At 38.2% G+C, this 20308-nt stretch overlaps 1 protein-coding gene and 1 long non-coding RNA gene across 2 annotated transcripts in view; one reads left to right on the top strand and one right to left on the bottom strand.

Annotated features, from left to right (window-relative positions):
* Positions 1-564: 564 nt before the first annotated feature.
* On the bottom strand, positions 565-8109 carry LSM8 (LSM8 homolog, U6 small nuclear RNA associated). The gene is made up of 4 exons (XM_042923021.1): positions 7975-8109; positions 6940-6987; positions 3530-3657; positions 565-823 (listed from the first exon to the last, which is right to left on the bottom strand). The coding sequence occupies exons 2-4, from the start codon at positions 6946-6948 to the stop codon at positions 733-735; spliced, it is 228 nt and encodes a 75-aa protein (XP_042778955.1). The 5' UTR covers positions 6949-6987; positions 7975-8109; the 3' UTR covers positions 565-732.
* A 73-nt stretch (positions 8110-8182) lies between these two features.
* Positions 8183-20308, top strand: part of LOC122210352 — a 100013-nt gene continuing 87887 nt past the window's right edge. Inside the window, exon 1 of the long non-coding RNA XR_006198022.1 lies at positions 8183-8453. This is a non-coding gene — a long non-coding RNA (uncharacterized LOC122210352). The remainder of the gene's footprint in view (positions 8454-20308) is intronic.

Genomic DNA, 20308 nt, shown 5'->3' with positions numbered 1-20308 from the left:
AGGAGTCATGGAAGTTCTTGACAATAATAGCGAGCACTGCCTCAATACAAACATAAGGTTTATTTACTCACATTTATAAACAACAAAAAACTGTTAATACTAAAAATTCTCCAATTTTTAAGATTAAAACTAAGATGGCTTTTAAGACTATACGGAATCATTCTTTTTTCAAATAATATCAACTTTGTTAGCATTTTTCCTTTCCTTAACCAAACACATTTTTTACCCAGGCTTCTAAAATGCTAGAGAACAATGAACCACCAGGGCAGTGTGATAAATGGGGATGGTTCAGACAACATGACACATGACTTACCTTTCTGTGACTTTCTTAAAAATTGGAAACGCGTGTATCTTGCACCATTGATGGTATTCGGATGCTTGATTTAACATAACACACAAATTTCTCTTTTTAACTAGTTTTCTATAAATATTAAAATATCAAAATATTTTTTCCAAAAGTTCTCACAGTACACATTAGATTTTCATACTATTTAAGAGAAAAATAAAACTAAGCTACCAAACCTGATTTAGGCAAAAAAATAAATAAATAAAAAAAATAAAAAATTTTCAAGGAAATGTAGAAATATTTTAATTTACATATCATACTACAATGAATCAATATATGGAGTCAAAAGTCCACAATTACACATTCATAAAAATTACATACATCATCCTCAGAATAATCAGTTTCTATACAAAGATTTACAGATGTCCAATGTATGTAGTTTTTCCTCAGTGTGCTACAGAGTTTAGAGGTTCTGCTCGAATATTCCCCAAATCAAGCGCAGAATCTGTCTCTTCATCAATTTCTCCAATGACTGCACTGTAGTTATTTAAGGAGAAAAAAAATCAGTTAAAATAATCTCACTTGTAAATAAAACTGAAAGGACACAGTAAAAACTACTTAAGGTGACAAGCAAATACTGTTTTCATGAAGTAGTGAATTGCAATTTAAGTCACAAAACTCAAGAAGTAATTTGAAGGCAACATTATTGTAGGAACCAATTATTAAGACAGATTGTATACAGTGTGATTGGATCATGAGTCTTCAAAGAAAAAAGGCACATATCAGATAGATAAGGTACAAAACCCTAAAACTGGGGCAACTGGGTAGCTCAGTCGGTTAAGCATCCGACTTAGGCTCAGGTCATGATTTCACACCTCGTGAATTCAAGCCCCACATCAGGCTCTGTGCTGACAGCTCAGAGCCTGGAGCCTGCTTTGGATTCATTGTCTCTCTCTCTCTGTCCCTCCCCCACTCATGCTTTATCTCTCTTGCTCTCTCTCAAAAATAAACATTAAAAAAAAAAATCAAAATCCCAAAACTTCCAATCCTATGATTTCAACTCAACCCAGGGACTGTGTTAGGGTTGATCACAAAATCACTACTAAATAAGCAAATAAGTGTCTATTCTTTGAGTAACTTTAATGAACTAAATCCATCAGAGTATATGTAATACCCATTAATTTCTGTTTCAAGATTTCTCAGTTTACTCAATTTAAATCCAAGACCAAAATGTACAGTTCTTGGGAAGCCTCAGTGGCTCAGTCAGTTAAGTGTCCAACTTCAGCTCAGGTCATAATCTCACAGTCTGTGAGTTTAAGCCTCACGTCAGGCTATGTGCTGACAGCTCAGAGCTTGGAGCCTGCTTCAGATTGTGTGTCTCCCTCTCTCTGCCCTTTCCCCACTCGTGCTCGGTCTCTCTCTCTCTAAAAAATAAACAAACATTAAAAAAAAAAAAAAGACACAAAGATAATAGCAACGGGTACTCAGGTAACTTAACACATGATTTTTTGATGTGATTGGCTAGGGTTAAAGCCAGCAAAACTTTCCTTGATTCAAGGAATCACTACCATAACATCTACAATGAAAACGTTAATACCATGCTAAGCACCAAGCCACGGCTCTCCATCTGGATACAGTTGTTGTTATATCCAGACCACAGGACATATATGAAACATTATTCCACAAAAAAATTGGTTGTTTAAATTAGTTTGGCTTTAATAAGAGTAGCATCTATTAGTGAATACAAGTAATAGAGAATTTGCCCAATTTTGCTTTAAACTCTACATAGCCTTCAGCTCTAAATGAGAAGTACCAAACTCTGGTTAAAATAAATATTGTTTTCTCAATATAAAACAAATCAAAGATCTCAATTCCACCTTAAAAATTTTAGTATCATTTGAAATCCTTAAGGAAGACAGTGGAGTACTGGTACAGGTTTTAAAACTGGCTCTCCAAAGGAAAAGAGGGAGGCAGACCTGCAGTGTTTACTCACATCCATAGTGCAAATACTCCCACTATGGTCAATTTCAAGCTACCACCAAGACATCAACCAGCTTGCAAAATTCCTGAAAATATAACAATCTGCCTCCATGAGCCAATCAAGCTGGCTCTAGCACACCACTGAGTCTACACCAAAGTTTAAATTTTTTAAAAAATGAAGTCCAAAAGTTTTATTTTTAATTTTTTTTTAAAATCAAAGTAGGAGAAAGCTTCTTAAAATCAATTATTAGGCAGAGATCCAATATAAAATAATCATTATTATTCTCATCAGGGAACCTGGTCCCCACCAAATACTCTGCCTTTCTCTCGTATTTTATAGCTCATTTTATAACTTCACACCTAAAAGTCACCTCTTTAGAATATTTTGTAAACTCCCCAATTTTGATTAAAGATCAAATAATTTATCCATCCAAAGGTGATTTTCTTAAGATAATTTAAATGAATAAAGTATTCCCTCATCTATATCCTATTGTCTATATTCGATACCCTATTTGTCTTCCAAAATAATGTGTAATATATCTTTTGCTTCCTTCCAACCATGTTTTAATTCTATATTCACTAGGAAATGGATTCAACAATCTTATAGCCTCTATAACTACACTAATACAATAGCTACTAGCCACATGTGACTATTAAAAGTAATTAAATGAGGTAAAATTTAAAATTCAATTCCCATCACACCAGTTTTCAAGTACTCAATGGCCACACCTGACTAGTACCTTAGGACAGTGGACAATGCAGACCTACATTTCCATCACTGCCACAAGTTCTACTGCACAGTATTGCTTTATACTGTTGCAGATTTTCTTAAATTGCTACCACTAAAGTGTATTTTCAGTTAACTGATGCTACAGCATAAACATGGGGCATCTTATTGTACTAAAATATTTAAAGAAAAAAATAATGGATAAGTACTTACTCATAAATTCATCAGTTATAGAGCATGAATTATTTAAAACTGTTCACACAAGAGGTTTCAAAGGCATTTCAAACCCTAGCCTTGGACCCTAGAAGTATATTTATATTTCTCTAAAATTAGGATTATTTTGGAAGAACACTTTAAGAAGGCTCTCTAATGAAGTATTCAGTGTAAGGCAGGGCCCTTTCTGGATCCTATCTAGGCCACTTAACTATCATAAATATGACCAATCTCAGTAGATAAAAACCTCTTTTCCATACAGCAAGGTAGTACACCTATAGCAGATTTGACCTGCCCTTAAAAAGAAGACCTATGTTACTTACACATTGTCACCTCTTACGATGTATAGCCCTAGCACCACCTGTTCTACTCCCTGTGAAGAGCTGAATACTCGTTCATGGCTTTCATCCAGAATCAAATTAATGGTCTGGTCAAAACCTTTCAGTGTTCCCTGTAAAGAAAACATTCAAAAGAAAAAGATAAATATTCTAGTTTACCTGAATATAGACATTAAATGACACAAAAATTTTAGTTCCAGGGACACTAACAGAAGTATTCATTTTAAATAGAAGTCCACTGAAAATAGAACACTTCTTTATAACCAACAGTACCCTGGGGCACAAAACTTACCTCTGGGTTTTTTAAGACAGGAAAAACCACGCCACACATGTGACTAGAGTGCAGAGTTGTCCAGAGTTACAAAGAACACCCATGTACCAATAAGGAAGTAGTCTAAAAGCCCATGTAGTGTAGGAGCTAACATTAGACATAGACTATTACAAATAAAATACAAGGGAAAACTATATAAATATACAAGAAGAAGAAGCATATACACAGCAACCATAGCTGGTAACAGAACAGTATCACTTCGTTCTACATACTAGTAGGAGGCCTGTGCTAAACACACTGTACACAGTATCTCAAATAATTTTAATCCTTTGAGGTACATACCATAGTTATTCCTACTTTAGAGAAGAAACATTGAGGCACAGAGAGGTTAAGTCATCTCTCAAGGTTTCATGGGTAGAAAGCAGCAGAGTTAGGAGTTGAACCACAAAAAGCTACCTTCAGGGCCATGCCACTGAACTACTATATTATACTACTATGAACGAGCAAATAGAATTTACCATTCTTCAGAGATTCAAATCAGTCCCATAAATATATACAAACTTCGACTGGTGGTGACAGCTAACGCTTAAGGAGTACTTCCTATCTGCCAGTGTTCTATGGGCCTCACATGTATTTATTTAATCTTCCTCAAACCCGGTAAGGTAAATACAAATAGGATTGTAATTAGTAGAAGCAGAACTTGAAGGAAATATTCAGAGAAAATTTTATGGAAGAATCCTGGTTTTGAATAAAGGAAGATATGGATCTAGCACAACACAGTCACTCAGATGCTTTTCAAGTTTCTGAAGAAATGTCAACTTACAGTTGTTTTGGTTGGTTAATTCTCTCAAGCTATTAAACTGTTTCATGTTTTGAAAATCAAAATATGTAAAATCAGAATATAACAAGAGAAAACGATAACCTAGAATTTGGATGAGAAAGAAAATCTGGAGTATTTACTAAACTAATTAGTATATAGTTGTTACCACACCGAGACATAGCCTCTTGACTTCATTTTACATGTAAGCATTCTATCCAGTGAGCCGGGGTCAAAAAAATACAAAATTACTAAACTTTGGTATTCAAAATGCTCTTTTAAAATAACTTTCCTCCTTTTTAAAATTTTTTTAGTGTTTATTTATTTATTTTTTTTTTTTGAGAAAGAGAGAGTCAGAGCAAGCGGGTTAGAGGGAGAGGAAGACAAAATTTGAAGCAGGCTCTAGGCTCTGAGCTTTCAGCAAAGAGCCCGATGCAGGGCTCAAACCCACCAGCTGTAAGATCATGATCTGCGCCGAAGTTGGAAGCTTAACCAACTGAGCCACCCAGGTGCCCCTAACTTTCCTTCTTCTATAAAATTAAAATATTTCTCAAACTTAGCTATCCCATTAACAAAAACAGGAAAAATTAAACTTGAGGTATTATTTTTTTTTTAAATAAAAAAAACTATTTGCAAATATTTAATAGCAATAGATTTCTTGAAGTGTCAAGATGAGATAAAAATGTTTCAAACTGTCCTTATTGACAACATACAATGAGGTGCCTAAAAAACAAAAAGATTGTTTTCTTAAGAAGGAAGCAAGGCAGGGCTGCCTGGGTGGCTCAGTCAGTTAAGAAGGAAGCAAGGCAGGGGCACCTGGGTGGCTCAGTGGGTTAAGCATCTTGACTCTGGATTTCGGCTCGGGTCATGATCTCACAGTTAAGTGAGTTCGAGGCAGGCATCAGGCCGTGTGCTGATGGTGGGGAGCACACGTGAGATTCTCTCTCTCTCCATCCCCGCTCCTCCCTACTCACGCTGACTCTGCCTCTCTCAAAATAAATAAATAAACTTAAAAAAATTTTTTAAAGAAGGAAACAAGGCAAATGGACTTTTTTTTAAAGAGTCAAATTGAATTTAAATCTCAGTTTTGTTCTGCCACTTATTATCCAATGACTCTGGGAAAGTGACTCACTTTTTCTGAACCTGGTTCCTAACCAAGAATTCAGGGATACTTCTACAGAGTTGTATTGAAGATTTAGATGTAAAGTGCCTGGCACATGATATACATTTAAATAAATGGCTAAGTTTAACACTTTGATAAATCACTTAGGGACTCACTTGGAAAAATCACAAGGATTAAAAAGAAGACAAAGACCCAACTGCAAAATGGGAAAATAAGAGATTAAATTACATGAATTAGATACAATTAGAAAACAGAGGGGGCGCCTCGGTGGCTCAGTCGGTTGAGCGTCTGACTTCAGCTCCGGTCATGATCTCACAGTCTGTGAGTTCGAGCCCCGCGTCGGGCTCTGTGCTGACAGCTCAGAGCCCGGGGCCTGTTTCAGATTCTGTGTCTCCCTCTCTCTCTGACCCTCCCCCATTCATGCTCTGTCTCTCTCTGTCTCAAAAATAAATAAACGTTAAAAAAAAAAATTTAAAGAAAACAGAGAAAGCAGCTTTAAAACTTTTTTTTTAAACAATGTATGAATTATAAGTGAAGAAATAATTAAGTAGCCAAAAATCATGAGATAAATTCCTCAGATCAAGAAACAGATCAAGGAGAGAATCCAAGAATTTTCTGGAATTATAAAGGGGATACTGTGATAAAAGGTCAAATAAAATGATATAAAAGAGTCAATTATAATTTATCCTACAGAAAACAGAGGTCATGCAACCTACAAATATTAAAAATATATTAACAACCATACAAGCCTTAAAATGTTCATTATTCTATATATGTAGTATCTACATCATAAAGAAGTTTCTAAGAGGCATACACAAAATTTCAAAAGAAAGCCTATGATTCATGTCGGCGATGTCAGAGCATTGAATGGGGGAAGGAAATAAAAAATGTTAGAGGAAGATAAATATAAAATACAGGCAGATGTCTGAAGACTATTCTCGAAGCTCTCCGAGGACAGAATCTGTTATTCATCTTGGTTCCTAGAAGCTTTGTATATAAATTACACCCAACGTTTATTAATGAAGAAAATATGGATCAGCAGCTATTTATGATAAAGAGGTGAATCATAACAAAACTGCAATGCAGGTGTACTGTGATGCTTAGGCATTAGAGATCAGAAGTTTGACTTAAAACTTTACAACCAAGAAGCTTACAAGGAAAGGATGAATATGCTAAACACTTACCACAATCATTCTCCCATCAGAAGTAATAACTGCAACAGTTCCTGATAACTGAATCAAGGAAAGCATTTTCAGGGAATGAAAATAAAAATGTTAGAATCTGGTAAAGAAATGGTTTTAATTAGTAGGAAAAACGTGGACGGAATTAAGATATTATTCAACACAGCCACTACATTCACAAGATAACTTTAAGTATTTATAACTTCCTCAATTAAATTACACAATTAAAACAGGAAAAAGAGAATCCCTTTCTGTTTGTGATCAGTTGTTTCCCATCTCAAAACAGTTGAGATGTTTGGTACTTTTTCACTGGGGAATGTTGCCAGTTGGACTTTGAGCAAGACATTTCCCCCATTCCTCAACCTGTTCTTTGATCTCTAAAAGGAAAATTCAATCAGTGCTAAATTAATCAACGTTGACTCTTTTCAAACGTGTTAAGACACTTTATTCTAGGACCTGGCCTCTGGAACTCAAAAAAGAAGCTATAATCAGTGTCACAAGGTGCCAGTACGCTTGCATTATTAAGGCTTTAGTATTTCACTTTTGTCCCAAATTTGTACAGGAGAGCAATGTAGTGTTTCTGTCCTGAGATTTTAAAATGGTAACACCTATATAGGGTACATTAAGACTTCACATGGGGTTTTAGAAGTTATTTGCCCTTCGTGGAGAGCAATTACAACAACGAGCGTTATTGTCATTCTATCAACAAAGAAGTTGAGACTTTAAGTGGTAAAGGGTCAGAAACTCAATCTGCGCACCATCTTTAAAGTTTCTGGTATCGTCGAACAATGAGCAAAGCCAATGAATAAAGTAAATTCAAGGATTTACAAGACCCTTCTCCCCAAATGTGAACGTATAGGCCTCTAGGGAAGTAGCGTGGAGGAACAGATGGCTGATTACTATAGAGACAGGCGTTTCTATAGAGACAGGAATATTTCGGTTTTAGGTGAAAATTAAAAGGCGCCCTGGGCCCCCAGGACCGGCAGGCTCTAGCCCCAGGAGCGGGATTAGCGGGTCCCAGGTACTTAAGCCCCTCACCCGCAGCCCAGGCCGCGCAGGGGCCGGACATCCCAACCGCCCGCCGGTCCCGACCCCCGATCTCTCCAGCACCAGCCCTCCCAAGTGCGAACGCGGGCTTCGCCGTGCCCCGGCTGGTAGCTGTGGCAGCCGGCCCGAGGATACGGTTGATGTAGTTCTCCAAGGCGGACGTCATGATGCTCGGCCCGGCCGCTCTAAGCAACACAGCAGCAAAGGGGACAAGAGGAGCTAAAAAGGCCCGCCAGGGACCGGCAGCGGCTCCCGCCGAGTGGCGGAAGCAAATATCGCGAGAGATACAGCCCCGCAGGTTAAGTGGATCGGAAATTTAAAGAAACCGGCCAACCACACTTGAGAGTCAAAGCGGTAGCGAGTTAGTGCGCCTGCGTGGTGTGTTCCGCAGTTTTTCCGGTCGGCGATCTCAGGAACCAAGAGTGGCAAAAACGAGCAGCAGGCGGAAGAAAGGAGGAAGTTTCTTGAAGGTGGGGTAGGAGGGAGAAGGTGGGAGAGCGAGTTTTCTAGTGGAGTGAAAGGCAAGTAGTAGAAGTCACTGAGGGAGAATGTTGCGAGAAGACAGGGAAGGCGGGAGAAAACGAAATAAGGTGTTTTCATCACAAGTAGAGAGATGAATGTGTTCTCATATGAAATGTAGATGCAGGGAACTGGAACGATCCCTAGTTTTCTGCCACACGGGCCGAAAATTAATATTTTAGAAGTTCAGTGGCCCAGGACAAAATTGTGCACGTTGTGACCATATAGTATACATCTCTGGAGAACACTACAGTAAAAAGCATGTTCGCGCATTCTACATTTCCCTCTAAAAGTGCTCCAACGTGAAGGCATTGTTACTAATTTATTTAAGAAACCGAATACAAAGATGTGTGAGCCTCCGAAAACCGCCTCCCTATTACCGTGCCACAGGGTCTCTGTGTCCTCAGGGTGAAATTAGTAAATATAAGGCAGATCTGCCACTGCTTGCGAAAAGATGGATTCAGGAAGAGGCTTCCACATAAGCACCGGATTGGGTTTTAGACTTGGCTCTGCTAACGAATTATGCGGTCGTCCTTGCCCAAGTAACAGCAACTTACCTGGATCTCAGTTTGCGTATATCCTGTCACAGGTATTTTGGGTATCGCCATATATTACTAGAAAACGTCACTACTATTTTACTGTAACTTATAACTTGAGGTTAGAAAAGAATCTATATACAAAATACCGACGAAAGCTATTTTTACAAAATTTCTAAATGGTTTTAGTTAGGCTTGTGATTTCTTAACTGAAGTATTGTGGGTTTGAAATCACTTGCAGTTTCAGCCTTTTTCTTCTGAAAAGTGAAGCATCTGTTTTCATTACGGCATACCCACACAATTACCTACAGATCACTCCCAAATGGTTAATATTTTATATACTGAAAGGTATTCTGGCCTGTTTGAAACTCCAGATAGTCAGGAATTAGGTGATGATTGTCCCATTATTTTTAGGGGGGAAAATGAAAGTATCTTCCATACATGAAAACATGAAGGTATTGTGCGATTTGCAAACGTTAGACATTGAAATAATGAAAAACAGAATGCTGATTAGTGATAAATGAGGTATCATTAGTAAAGAATTTAAGAAAAAGAATTTTGCTATATTTTTAAAATGAATAATCTGTAAGTTTTTCACCTCTTAGAGTGCTTATGTTTGAAAATGTTTATTAACATTATATAGTAACAATTTTATCATAAATACATTACAACTATGACCCTGTGTGGTTTCCAGTAAATTAATATGCCAGATAAATAGCAGATGTGTAGTGTTTATGTAGCATCACTTTGGTTTGAAACTTTTTTTACACGGGTCTTAAAAATGCTGTATTTTCTGTAGTCCATAAGGGTCACAAATGCTGAGAGAAAGCCTATGGATAAAAAGTCCAGTTAGTAAGACAAAAAAAAAAAAAAAGAATTATATCCGGATGACCTTGGGATTATATGGACAGAGAGTTCAACACCTCATGAAGGAAAATTAAGTCCCATCAGGGGAAAAGGATAAATATAAACATCTGACAACTGAAAAACCAAGGTGTACAATGAGACCTTTAATTTCGATCAAAACCTCTCAAAGTGCTACTCATTTAAATGATACTCTATTACTGTTAAAAAGAGTCAACCAAAGTATGCTGGAATAGATACTCGTTTTATTCAATTAGTCCTGAATCTAAACCTTAAGGAGAAAACTACGTTTTGCTTTCATATGTAGTTCATTTAAGACTAGCTTATAGGCACGCCTGGGTGGCTTAGTCAGTTAATCGACCGACTCTTGATTTCGGCTCAGGTCATGATCTCATGGTTCACGAGCCCAAGCCCTGCATCAGGCTCTGCGCTGATGGTGCAGAACCTGCTTGGGATTTTCTCTCTCCTTCTCTCTCTGCTCCTCTCCCCTCCCACTCATTCTCTCTCTCTCTCTCTCTCTCTCTCAAAAATAAATAAATAAACATTAAAAAAAAAAAAAAAAGGCTAACCTAAAATTTTTTATATCTCCCAGCCCAATCATGAGCCTCCCTCTTGTTAGTAATCCAGTCGCCTGTATCCAGAACAACAGATAAGATTAATCAAGAACAGGACCAAAAAGAGAAAGCAGTATCCCTAGACATCTGACATCCTGGGAGTTACTTTTTGTTAGTAGAAACCAATGTGTATAAAATGGGTCTCTCTGGAAGCAGAATCAGGACATAACTCATCTCCCTTTGTATTCTGTATTCTTTTGTTAACCTGAAGAATCAGACTCATACTAGGATCTGAGGATACTAAATTTTCACTTTCCTGTGAATGGCCCATGGAAAATACTACTTTTAACCTAATGTGATATGAACTTTTATTTACTTTTATTTTTTATTGATTTACATTCCTGAGTTCCAAAAGTGTCAACTAATTAGTAATATATGTTGAATAGATCATTCTAGGATTTTCCAAGACAGAAAAGGACATAAATCATGGTCTCTCCTTACAAGTAAACTGAATGGGTACAGAGCTTTAATTATAAACCTGAAACAATTAGTACATGGAAAAACAATAAATATTCCAAATTTAAGGAAAGATAAATGATGTTAAAGTATTAGCTCATTTAACACTATAGATTACAAAGGGTTACCCATATTTCTTTTTTTGTCTTCTAAGTTATTAAGACAGACATTTTAAACTCCCATTTGTTAAGGGATGGGGGAAAAAAATCATATACAATTGACTTGTTAATTGAGAAGCAGTACAGGATCATGATTAAGAGGACTGACCCAGGAACTAGCCTGTCTAGATTTTGATACTGTGTAACCAAGTGGATTGCATAACTTTACCTCAGTTTCCCCAACTGTAAAATTGAGAAGATGTTACTTACCTCATCACATTGTTGGGGGACTAAAAGTAATTCTTATAAAACTTGGCATAAAATAAAGCACTTAATAAATATTAGTTATTATTACTCAAGGATATACATCACATAACCTTTCAGTCCCGAAGCTTGTTTTCCTACAATAGTTTGTTCACTGCCCTTTTTTCTGATTGGCCAAACTGAAGGGTTGCACATTTTAAGTGCTTGAGGAAGAGGGATATGTATTGGAATCTTGGAAGGTTTTTTTTTTTTTTTTTTTAATTTTTTAATCTTTATTTATTTTTGAGAGAGTGAGAAAGTGGGGGAGCAACAGAGAGAGAAGGAGAGAAGGTGCTGTCAGCACAGAGCCCAATGCAGGGCTTGAACTCAAGATCTGCAAGTTCATGACCCCAAGCGAAGTTGGATGCTCAATTGACCGAGCCACCCAGGCACCCCGGAATCTTGGAAGGTTTTATGAACAGCATAAGACTTAAACTGGGGCTTGAAAAAAAGTACAAATACACTTTAGGAAAATTAATCTGACATTATTTATTTAGTGGTGGTAGGAACTAAGGATAAGAAGGCTAACAAGAATCCAGGTGTGAATATCTGATTTATAGCAGAAGGAATAGGAAAGCAGAATAAAGATCATTCAGAAATAATGGTTAAGAAAGACAGTGGGGCAGACAGCATATCGTGGGCTGCACTGTGACAGTTTTTGGTGAAGTGAAAGGATGGCAAGTGTAAGGAGACCCAGGAAAACAGGACTGCTAGGTAATAAAGTGGATGGTCCAGTCTGTAAAACTGTGTACATGTAACACTTGTTGCTTACCAGCTAGTGGTGAGGCTACAGAACGTACTGGTCACTCTGAAAATGGCAGTCACTTCACCTTAAAGGTCCAGTGGCGAATCAATGTATCTCAGGAGGTTCACTATTTGCCTTCATGAAGGATAATATACGTTAATAAAATACTTATGTATGCTTTTATGCATTCTTTACATTATTTTTATTTTGGAAACCTAAATAGTAATAGAAACATTTTAGTTACAGTGTGCTATAATTATATTCCTATAAACATTACATTTTAAATTATAATTATATTTATATATATATATTATAATTATATTCCTGTAAATACTACCTTTTAAAAAATAGCTCACTGGGGGCGCCTGAGTGGCTCAGTCAGTTAAGCATCCAGCTTCTGCTCAGGTCATGATCTCATGATTTGTGAATTCCAGCCCTGCACTGGGCTCTGTGCTGACAGCTCAGAGCCTGGAGCCTGCTTGGGATTCTGTGTCTCTCCCCCCACTCCTGCCCCTCTCCCAATCGCATGCTGTCTCTTACAAAAGTAAATAAACATGAAAAAAAAAGTTCTCAATGTAACAGAGCTTAAGGAAAACATAGATCTGGGAAGGACCACTCAAAACTTGACCTGATGAGTAATAGTTCCCTGACTGCTCTCACTGAAATCACCTGGGGATCTTTGAAAACTGATGCCCGGGAACCACCCCCAGACATTCCGAATTAAATGGAATAAAGGGAGAGTCTGGGCATCCAGCCTCTCCCAAAAAGCTCCCCAGGTGACTGCAACATGAAGCAAAGTTTGGGAACTACTGAGCTGCAGCATTAACAGGGACAATTCCTAACAAATAAAAGCCGTCGTTACTTATTTACCTTTTAAAAGAGTTGAAGTTAGCTTGAAAAATGAGTTTGTGGAAGAGTTGATACTGCTGACTGATTGAAACACGAGCAGGCAGTAGTTATCATCAGAGGTTGCAGGTAGAGAAGCAGTTGCAAACTTTGCACAAAATGTAGCAATGCCAGAGATGGATAGCTCTGATTCATGTCCTCTGTGGCTTTTGCACAAAGATCTAAGAGAACTGCAAACTAAGCACTATCAAAATGGAAAACAGGGTTGAGCTAAGCCAAAGGAAGAATGGGATGCCACACAATGAAATGTCATTTGGGTACTGTCTTCCTCCAGGCCTGGCGTGATCATGGTGGAGTCAGCTGCGTACTTTGCATTCAGCTGTTGTTTCTTGGTAGCACAAGACATAAAGTGCTAGGAAAAATTAAGTATGAACCAACCCGCCTTCTGTGTCATTCTAACATTTCCCCCCTATTTAATAATCACATGAGCTGATTTGCATTATACAAAACAGCGCTATAGCACAACAGACTGTTACTGTTCCACTGAGAATATGGGCTTTAAATGTGGTTAATCTGCCCCTATTCTCCCCTCCTGTGGTTCATCCTCCCTTTTAGTAGCAGCTACCTTTTTGGGTAGGAAGGTCTACAACCTCTGACTCTGTCCTAAGAGGATGTTTGAATTTGTACAGTGTGGGGTGACTTTATTTAAATAGCGAGAGTAGGACTAATCTAAAAAAATTTTTTTTAACGTTTATTTATTTTTGAGACAGAGAGAGACAGATCATGAATGGGGGAGGGTCAGAGAGAGAGGGAGACACAGAAGCGGAAGCAGGCTCCAGGCTCTGAGCTGTCAGCACAGAGCCCGATGCGGGGCTCGAACTCACGGACCGTGAGATCATGACCTGAGCCGAAGTCGGATGCTTAACCGACCAAGCCACCCAGGCGCCTAGTAGGACTAATCTAAATGGAACACGCATGCCTGAGCCATTTAATATCTTTTTTTTTTTTTTGTATAAATTGCCATCTATGTGTTATCACCATCACAAAGCAAGTTAAGAAACATTATTTTAAGTTGAATGCATCCACTTGCATTTTTACTTTTGCTAATATTTAAAGCTCAGTGTCTTCAGTGGCTTGGATTGCAGTATAGGTAAAATTATATTTTCCTTTTCACTGGGATTTGGCATGACAAAATTGAAAAATCATATTGAAGGCAGACATTACTTTGACTTAGGTGTCTATAATCTTTCACGTGAACTCATTCCTGAATGGCATAATCCACACTGAAGGAATAGATTGATGTAGATTTGTTGTGACATTATATTGCAAGAAAGAGCAAATGTAGAGGCTCCTGGCTGACTCAGTCTATAGAGCATGCCACTCTTGATCTTGGGGTTGTGAGTTTGAGCTACATGTTGGGTGAACAGATTACTTAAAAAAATCTTAAAAAAAAAGAGATCAAATTTGATGTATTGGTATCCTTGGGGAAAAATACTGAAGTTAGGCTATGAGGGAAGAATAATACGAGAAAGTACAGAAGATAAATGGAGTGGTAGAGGGAAGTATTTGAATTATATTGACAAAAACTAAGCATGAGTAACCTTCAGTTACTTTTGGGAAGCAAATGCTGAAATTACGTTAAAATATGTATTGGGTAGTTAAGCCACACTTAACTGGGTGGCTCAGTTAAGTGTCCAACTTTGGTTTCAGCTCAGGTCATGATCTCATGTTTTGGGAGTTTGAGCTCTGCACTGACAGTGTGGGGCCTGCCTGGGATGCTCTCTCTCCCTCTCTCTCTGCACTTCCTATGCTCGTGTTCTCTCTCTCTCACTTGCTCACTTTCTCAAAAATAAATAAATATTTTTTAAAAATATGTATTGGGTAGAGGGGTGCCTGGGTTGTTCAGTTGATTAAGCGTCCATCTTTGGGTCAGGGCATGATCTTGTGGTTTGTTGGTTCAAGCCCTGCGTCAGGCTCTGTGCAGACAGCTCAGAGCCTGGAGCCTACTTCAGATTCTGTGTCTCCCTCTCTCTCTCTGCCCTCCCCCATTTGCATTCTGTCTCTCTCTCTCTCTCTCTCTTTCAAAAATAAATAAACATTAAAAATTTGTTTTAAAAAATATGTATTGCTGGGGCACCTTGGTAGTTCCATTGGTTAAGCATCTGACTTCAGGTCATGATTGATTTGTGAGTTCAAACCCCATGTCAGGCTCTGTGCTGACAGTGCAGGCCTGGAACCTGCTTTGGATTCTCTATCTCCCTTTCTCTCTGCCCCTCTCCCACTCAGGCTTTGTCTCTCTCTCTCAAAAATAAATAAACAGTAAAAAAATTTAATACAAAAAATACGTATTGTGTAAAAAAAATGAAAAAAGAAATCAATGCTTTCTTACTGTTTTTGAAAAGTTCTCATTATTTTTATATCTAAGCTATATTACTCTCCACCACCCCCCCCCCCACCTTTTTTTCAGAGCATGGATCTAGATTTTTAGAGCTGGAAAGAAATTTAGTAATTTCCAAGTCCATGGTTCTCATCTTAATGGATAAGGAAATTGTCCCAAAGAAGCTCAGTGACTCTCTCGGGTTACATAGCAAGGCTTACAGAGTGCTTTCTAGATTCTAGATCAGTAACTTGACAATAATTAGTAATAAGTTGTTCTACTCGCAAGACAAGATTTGAATCTGTACATATAAATGATCAGCATATATCCATAAATATGTCATTGTCTGCCTTTGTATGTAGACTTTTTTAAAGATCAGAAGGAACAGATATCCAAGAGTACTCAAAGGCAGTCTGACATATTTGAGATATCAATACCACTGGGAAGGCTAGGAAAAACAAATAGGATGTTGTGTTAGGCAGAAAACAACCCCACTCTACCCCAAAGATGTCCACCTCCTAATTTCTGGAACATGTGATAATGTTACCTTGTATGACAAAAGAGTCTTTTCAGATGTGAGTAAGGTTAAGGACCTTGAGATGAGGAGAATATCCTGGATTATCCAGGTGGGCCCACTCTAATCACTTGAGTCCTTAAAAGTGGAAGATGGAGGGAAGGGAGTGGATCTGAGAGATGTATGCAAGGACTGGTTCCACTGCTCATGGTTTTGAAGTTGGAGAAAGGGGGCCATGAACCAAGGAATATGGTCATCTTTAGCTGGGCACAGCCCTTAGTTTACAACCAACAGGAAAACAGGGACCTTGGTCCCACAAAGGCAAGAAACTGAAATCTGCCAGCAGGCCTGGTGGGAAGGAAATGGATTCTCCCTCAGAGCCTCCAGCAGGGAACACATTCTGCCAACACCTTGATTCAGTCCAGTCAGATATCTCCATACCAGACTTCTGACCTATAGGTCTGTGAGACGATAGTTCTGTTGTTTAAGTCACTAAGTTTGTGATAATTGTTATATCAGCAATAGAAACTAAGGGAGATATGCAGTGTCTTAATTTATTATCTTCCTGGATTTTGACTAAACAAAGTTATTAGGAAAAATCAGCTGTACTACACCTTAGAGATTTAGAGCATATTTGATTTTGGAGCACTTATAAACAACTTAGGTACTGTTGTTCATGGCCATCTTTCTCTGTCTTTCAAAGTCCATTTAAATTCTAAACTTCTCCCCAGAATTTCCTCCATAGTGGAATTAAGTAAAACATGGGTTTCTTCAACCCAAATTACTATTTACTCATGTGCGTATTTCTGACTCATCATACTGTCATTATCATAAGGTGGAGGGCGAGGAGTGGTACATACTCAACCTTTACTTCTCGATCAGGCAGTCATAGTCTTCTCAGCTTTCCATCTCTCCTGTGAACATGTTCCATGGTTTTAGTTTCTTTGGGTTTTGTCTTGCCCAAGGTCATTTTGTTAGTAAATCACAGAGCCAGTTTTGGAACCTAGGCAGTCAAGCTCCACTGTACTACACTGCAGTTTTAATGTTGTCTAAAGGAAATGCCCAATAGAATGAAGAAATATGATATAAACAAAAGGTCATTTAAGGTTAATGGCCCAGATGTGGGCACTTGTGACTCTTCCTTCAAATTTCTGGTTAGGACACTTTAAAAAAATTATTCAACAGTAAGTTCCTCTGCTGCATTAATTATATATATTTTTCTATATTCATCTCTTTCTATTCAATTCATCTGTATTATTACTATTAAACTTTTCTAACAGTGGCTGGCAAACTATAGCTCTCAGACCAAATATTTTTGTTAATGAAGTTTTATGGAACAGCCACACCTACTGATTTATATGTCTATGGCTGTTCTTCAGGGACAATGACAAAGTTGAGTAGTTGTGAAAGAGACCATATGGCCCACAGAGCCCTAAAATATTTGCTGTCTGTCTCTTTTGCAGAAAGTTTGCAGATCTCTGTTCTCTAATGTCAACAAATGAGATTTTTAAAATTTTTATGTCAATATTACCAAATTGTCCTTTTACAAAATTCGCACACTTCCCAGCAGGAATATGAGATGATTCATCATCCTACCCAGTCTTAGGTATCACCATGATGCCCATTTTGACCAACTTTAAGATATGGTTCCTCCATTTTTCTGAATTTAATAATTTGTACCATGAATAACAAGAAACAAACAAAACTCAGGTTAGACTTCAGAGGTATGTGTGCGTTTTTTCTTCCATTTCTCCCTTCCTTCCTATTGTTGGAGTTTCAGGCCAGAATTGTAAAACATTTTCCAAGTCATTACCCCGTGTGATGACAAAGCATGTAATGGGATTTTTCATGCATAAGAAATAGAAAATAATAAAGAATGACCTTTATTTTTATTTTAACATATGTATTAGAAACTGAATTAAAAACCACACACACATCATAATACAGTGGATTAAAGGAAATTATCAGCAGAGAGGTTGTTTTTTTTTTTTTTTGGAAACAAAAAGTGGTAATTCGGGGCGCCTGGGTGGCGCAGTCGGTTAAGCGTCCGACTTCAGCCAGGTCACGATCTCGCGGTCTGTGAGTTCGAGCCCCGCGTCAGGCTCTGGGCTGATGGCTCGGAGCCTGGAGCCTGTTTCTGATTCTGTGTCTCCCTCTCTCTCTGCCCCTCCCCCGTTCATGCTCTGTCTCTCTCTGTCCCAAAAATAAATAAAAAACGTTGAAAAAAAAAAAAAATTTTAAAAAGTGGTAATTCAAATTAAACACAACTCTGCATTAGGGATATTAATCTTTGTGATTTTGTTTTGTTTTGCTTTTTTGCTATTCAACATCAGAAGGTGTTAGATAGAGCTCAGTATATCAGGTACTTTTTTTTTTTTTTTTTTCCTGGTCTTTGATTCAGCAAGGGAGCCTGAGTCTCTGCTTATAACCACCTCACACTTTGAATTGGGACCTACAGAGAATGCACTCTTGAGATCACATCAGTTGCAGCAGGAGCAAGTTCATAAAGGAGCCATACCATTGATGCTACTGGTAACATCAGCTTCCGTCTGTAATGTTTGGCAGTGATGTCAGGATTCTAACTGACCCAGCTTTGCTGTGTCCTTAGGACATGCTGCAAGGCTGTGGAATTTCCGACTCTTTCTCCAGCCTGTCTCACAATTATGTTGCTACTGAATATCCTTTAATAACCCTTTGCTGCTTAAACCAGCTTATGTTGATTTCTGGTTTCAAGCTGACAAGAATTCTGACTGTTGAAATGTTCTGGAAGTGTAGTGTTAGCAGTGAGCTACCGAGACCTTGAAATATTCTTTTGCTTATTTCTACCTTTCTTTTAAGGTTGTTTATTTATTTATTTTACTAATCTTTACACCCAACATGGGGCTCGAACCCATGACCCCAAGATTAAGAGTCACATACTCCACCAACTGAGCCAGCCAGGTGCCCCTTTTCTACATTTTTTTAAACTAAAAAAATTTAAAACCTGTTTATAGGAGCTTACTTTAAAACTCTAAATTTTTGTATCATAAGTTTATTAATTACAATGTTATTTCTGCCACATGGTATAACTTTTTAAGTTTATTTTGAGAGAGAGAGGGTGGGGGAGGGGCAGAGAGAGAATCCTAAGCAGGCTCCATACTGTCAGCACAAAGCCTGATGTGGGGCTTGAGCCCATGAAACGTGAGATCATGACCTGAGCCAAAACCAAGAATCAGTCGCTCAACCAACTGAGCCACCCAGTGCCCCTAAATATATTTTCATTAAAACCTTGGTGCTGCAGATTTGACTTATAAGTTTACAGCAAAGCCCATTACCAGACCCATCAGCTGACTTTCTTTTCAATTTAAATAAATATGTTACCATGAATTCTGTGAGAACTGAACATCCCTGCAGTATGGATATGTTGTGGATCTAAAGTCCTGGTCACTCCACCTGGGCCAACTTTATGTCCTTCTAGCTCAATTTCTGGATACATAGGTATATAATAACCATTTTCCAGTTCTCTCAAAACTATTTCAGTGTGCTCCAGTCACTTTCAGTTGTTGATATGTGCATTTCTGTGTTTGAGGGCTTTTTCTGGAACGCTGTCTGTATGGTGATAGGTTGGAAATGCTAAGAACTTAGCAACCCCAGGAACCAGTCTTCAGTCCATGACTGACAAAGTGGGTTTCTAATACCTCAGCCCCTTCATCAAGTTGGGATAATTCAGTTGGTATATCTCCTGTCATTCAATACAGTAGCCGGATTAATAGCGCACCTTTCATTGGCTGCCTTCCTTTCCTTGTAATGCTTTTCTATCCCCTTATTGGGGATAGAAGTAGTTTATTCCCTAAATAAACTACTTGCACTTGAATTCATGCCTCAGGGTCTGCATTTGGGAGAACCCAAACTGAAATCATGAATACTTCTTCCTTTCAAAGGGGTCTATATCTTCCTTGAGCTTGAGAATAGCTGTAGCCTAACCATAGTGCTTGTCATCATCTGATTCCACCTGATCGTCTTTTAGATGATGCAAAGGACAGGATGGTCTTCTATTCAGGCATCTTTAAATATCCCTAGGTAAACCATCACTACTGTCGCCAAAGTTGGTCTGAAGTGGGAAGTTTACTCAAAAATGAAATATCTGTGTATGGTACCTTAACTGGGTAGCTGCATTGAAACCTCAGGCTCAGTGCTGTATTAAGAAATGAGTACAGATGGGGTGCCTGGGTGGCTCATTCGGTTAAGCGTCCAACTTCAGTTCAGGTCATGCTCTTGCGGTTCACGAGTTCAAGTCCCATGTCGGGCTCTGTGCTGACAGCTTGGAGCCTGGAGCCTGCTTCATATTCTGTGTCTCCCTCTCTCTCTGCCCTTCCCCGACTCGTGCTGTGTCTCTGTCTCTCTCTCAAAACGTTAAAAACATTAAAAAACATAAAAACATTAAAAAATTAAAAAAGAAATAAGTGCAGTAATT

Source organism: Panthera leo, chromosome A2 (assembly GCF_018350215.1).
Source record: "Panthera leo isolate Ple1 chromosome A2, P.leo_Ple1_pat1.1, whole genome shotgun sequence".
Lineage (NCBI taxonomy): Eukaryota > Metazoa > Chordata > Mammalia > Carnivora > Felidae > Panthera > Panthera leo.
The sequence above is the reverse complement of the archived record's forward strand: the minus strand, read 5'-3'. Positions and strand labels throughout refer to the sequence as shown.

Excerpts from the sequence above, each read along its gene's own strand:
- LSM8 (XM_042923021.1), bottom strand. Across the intron at positions 824-3,529 it reads ATCGTAAGAGGTGACAATGT|TGCAGTCATTGGAGAAATTG; the intron begins GTAAGTAACATA and ends AAATAACTACAG.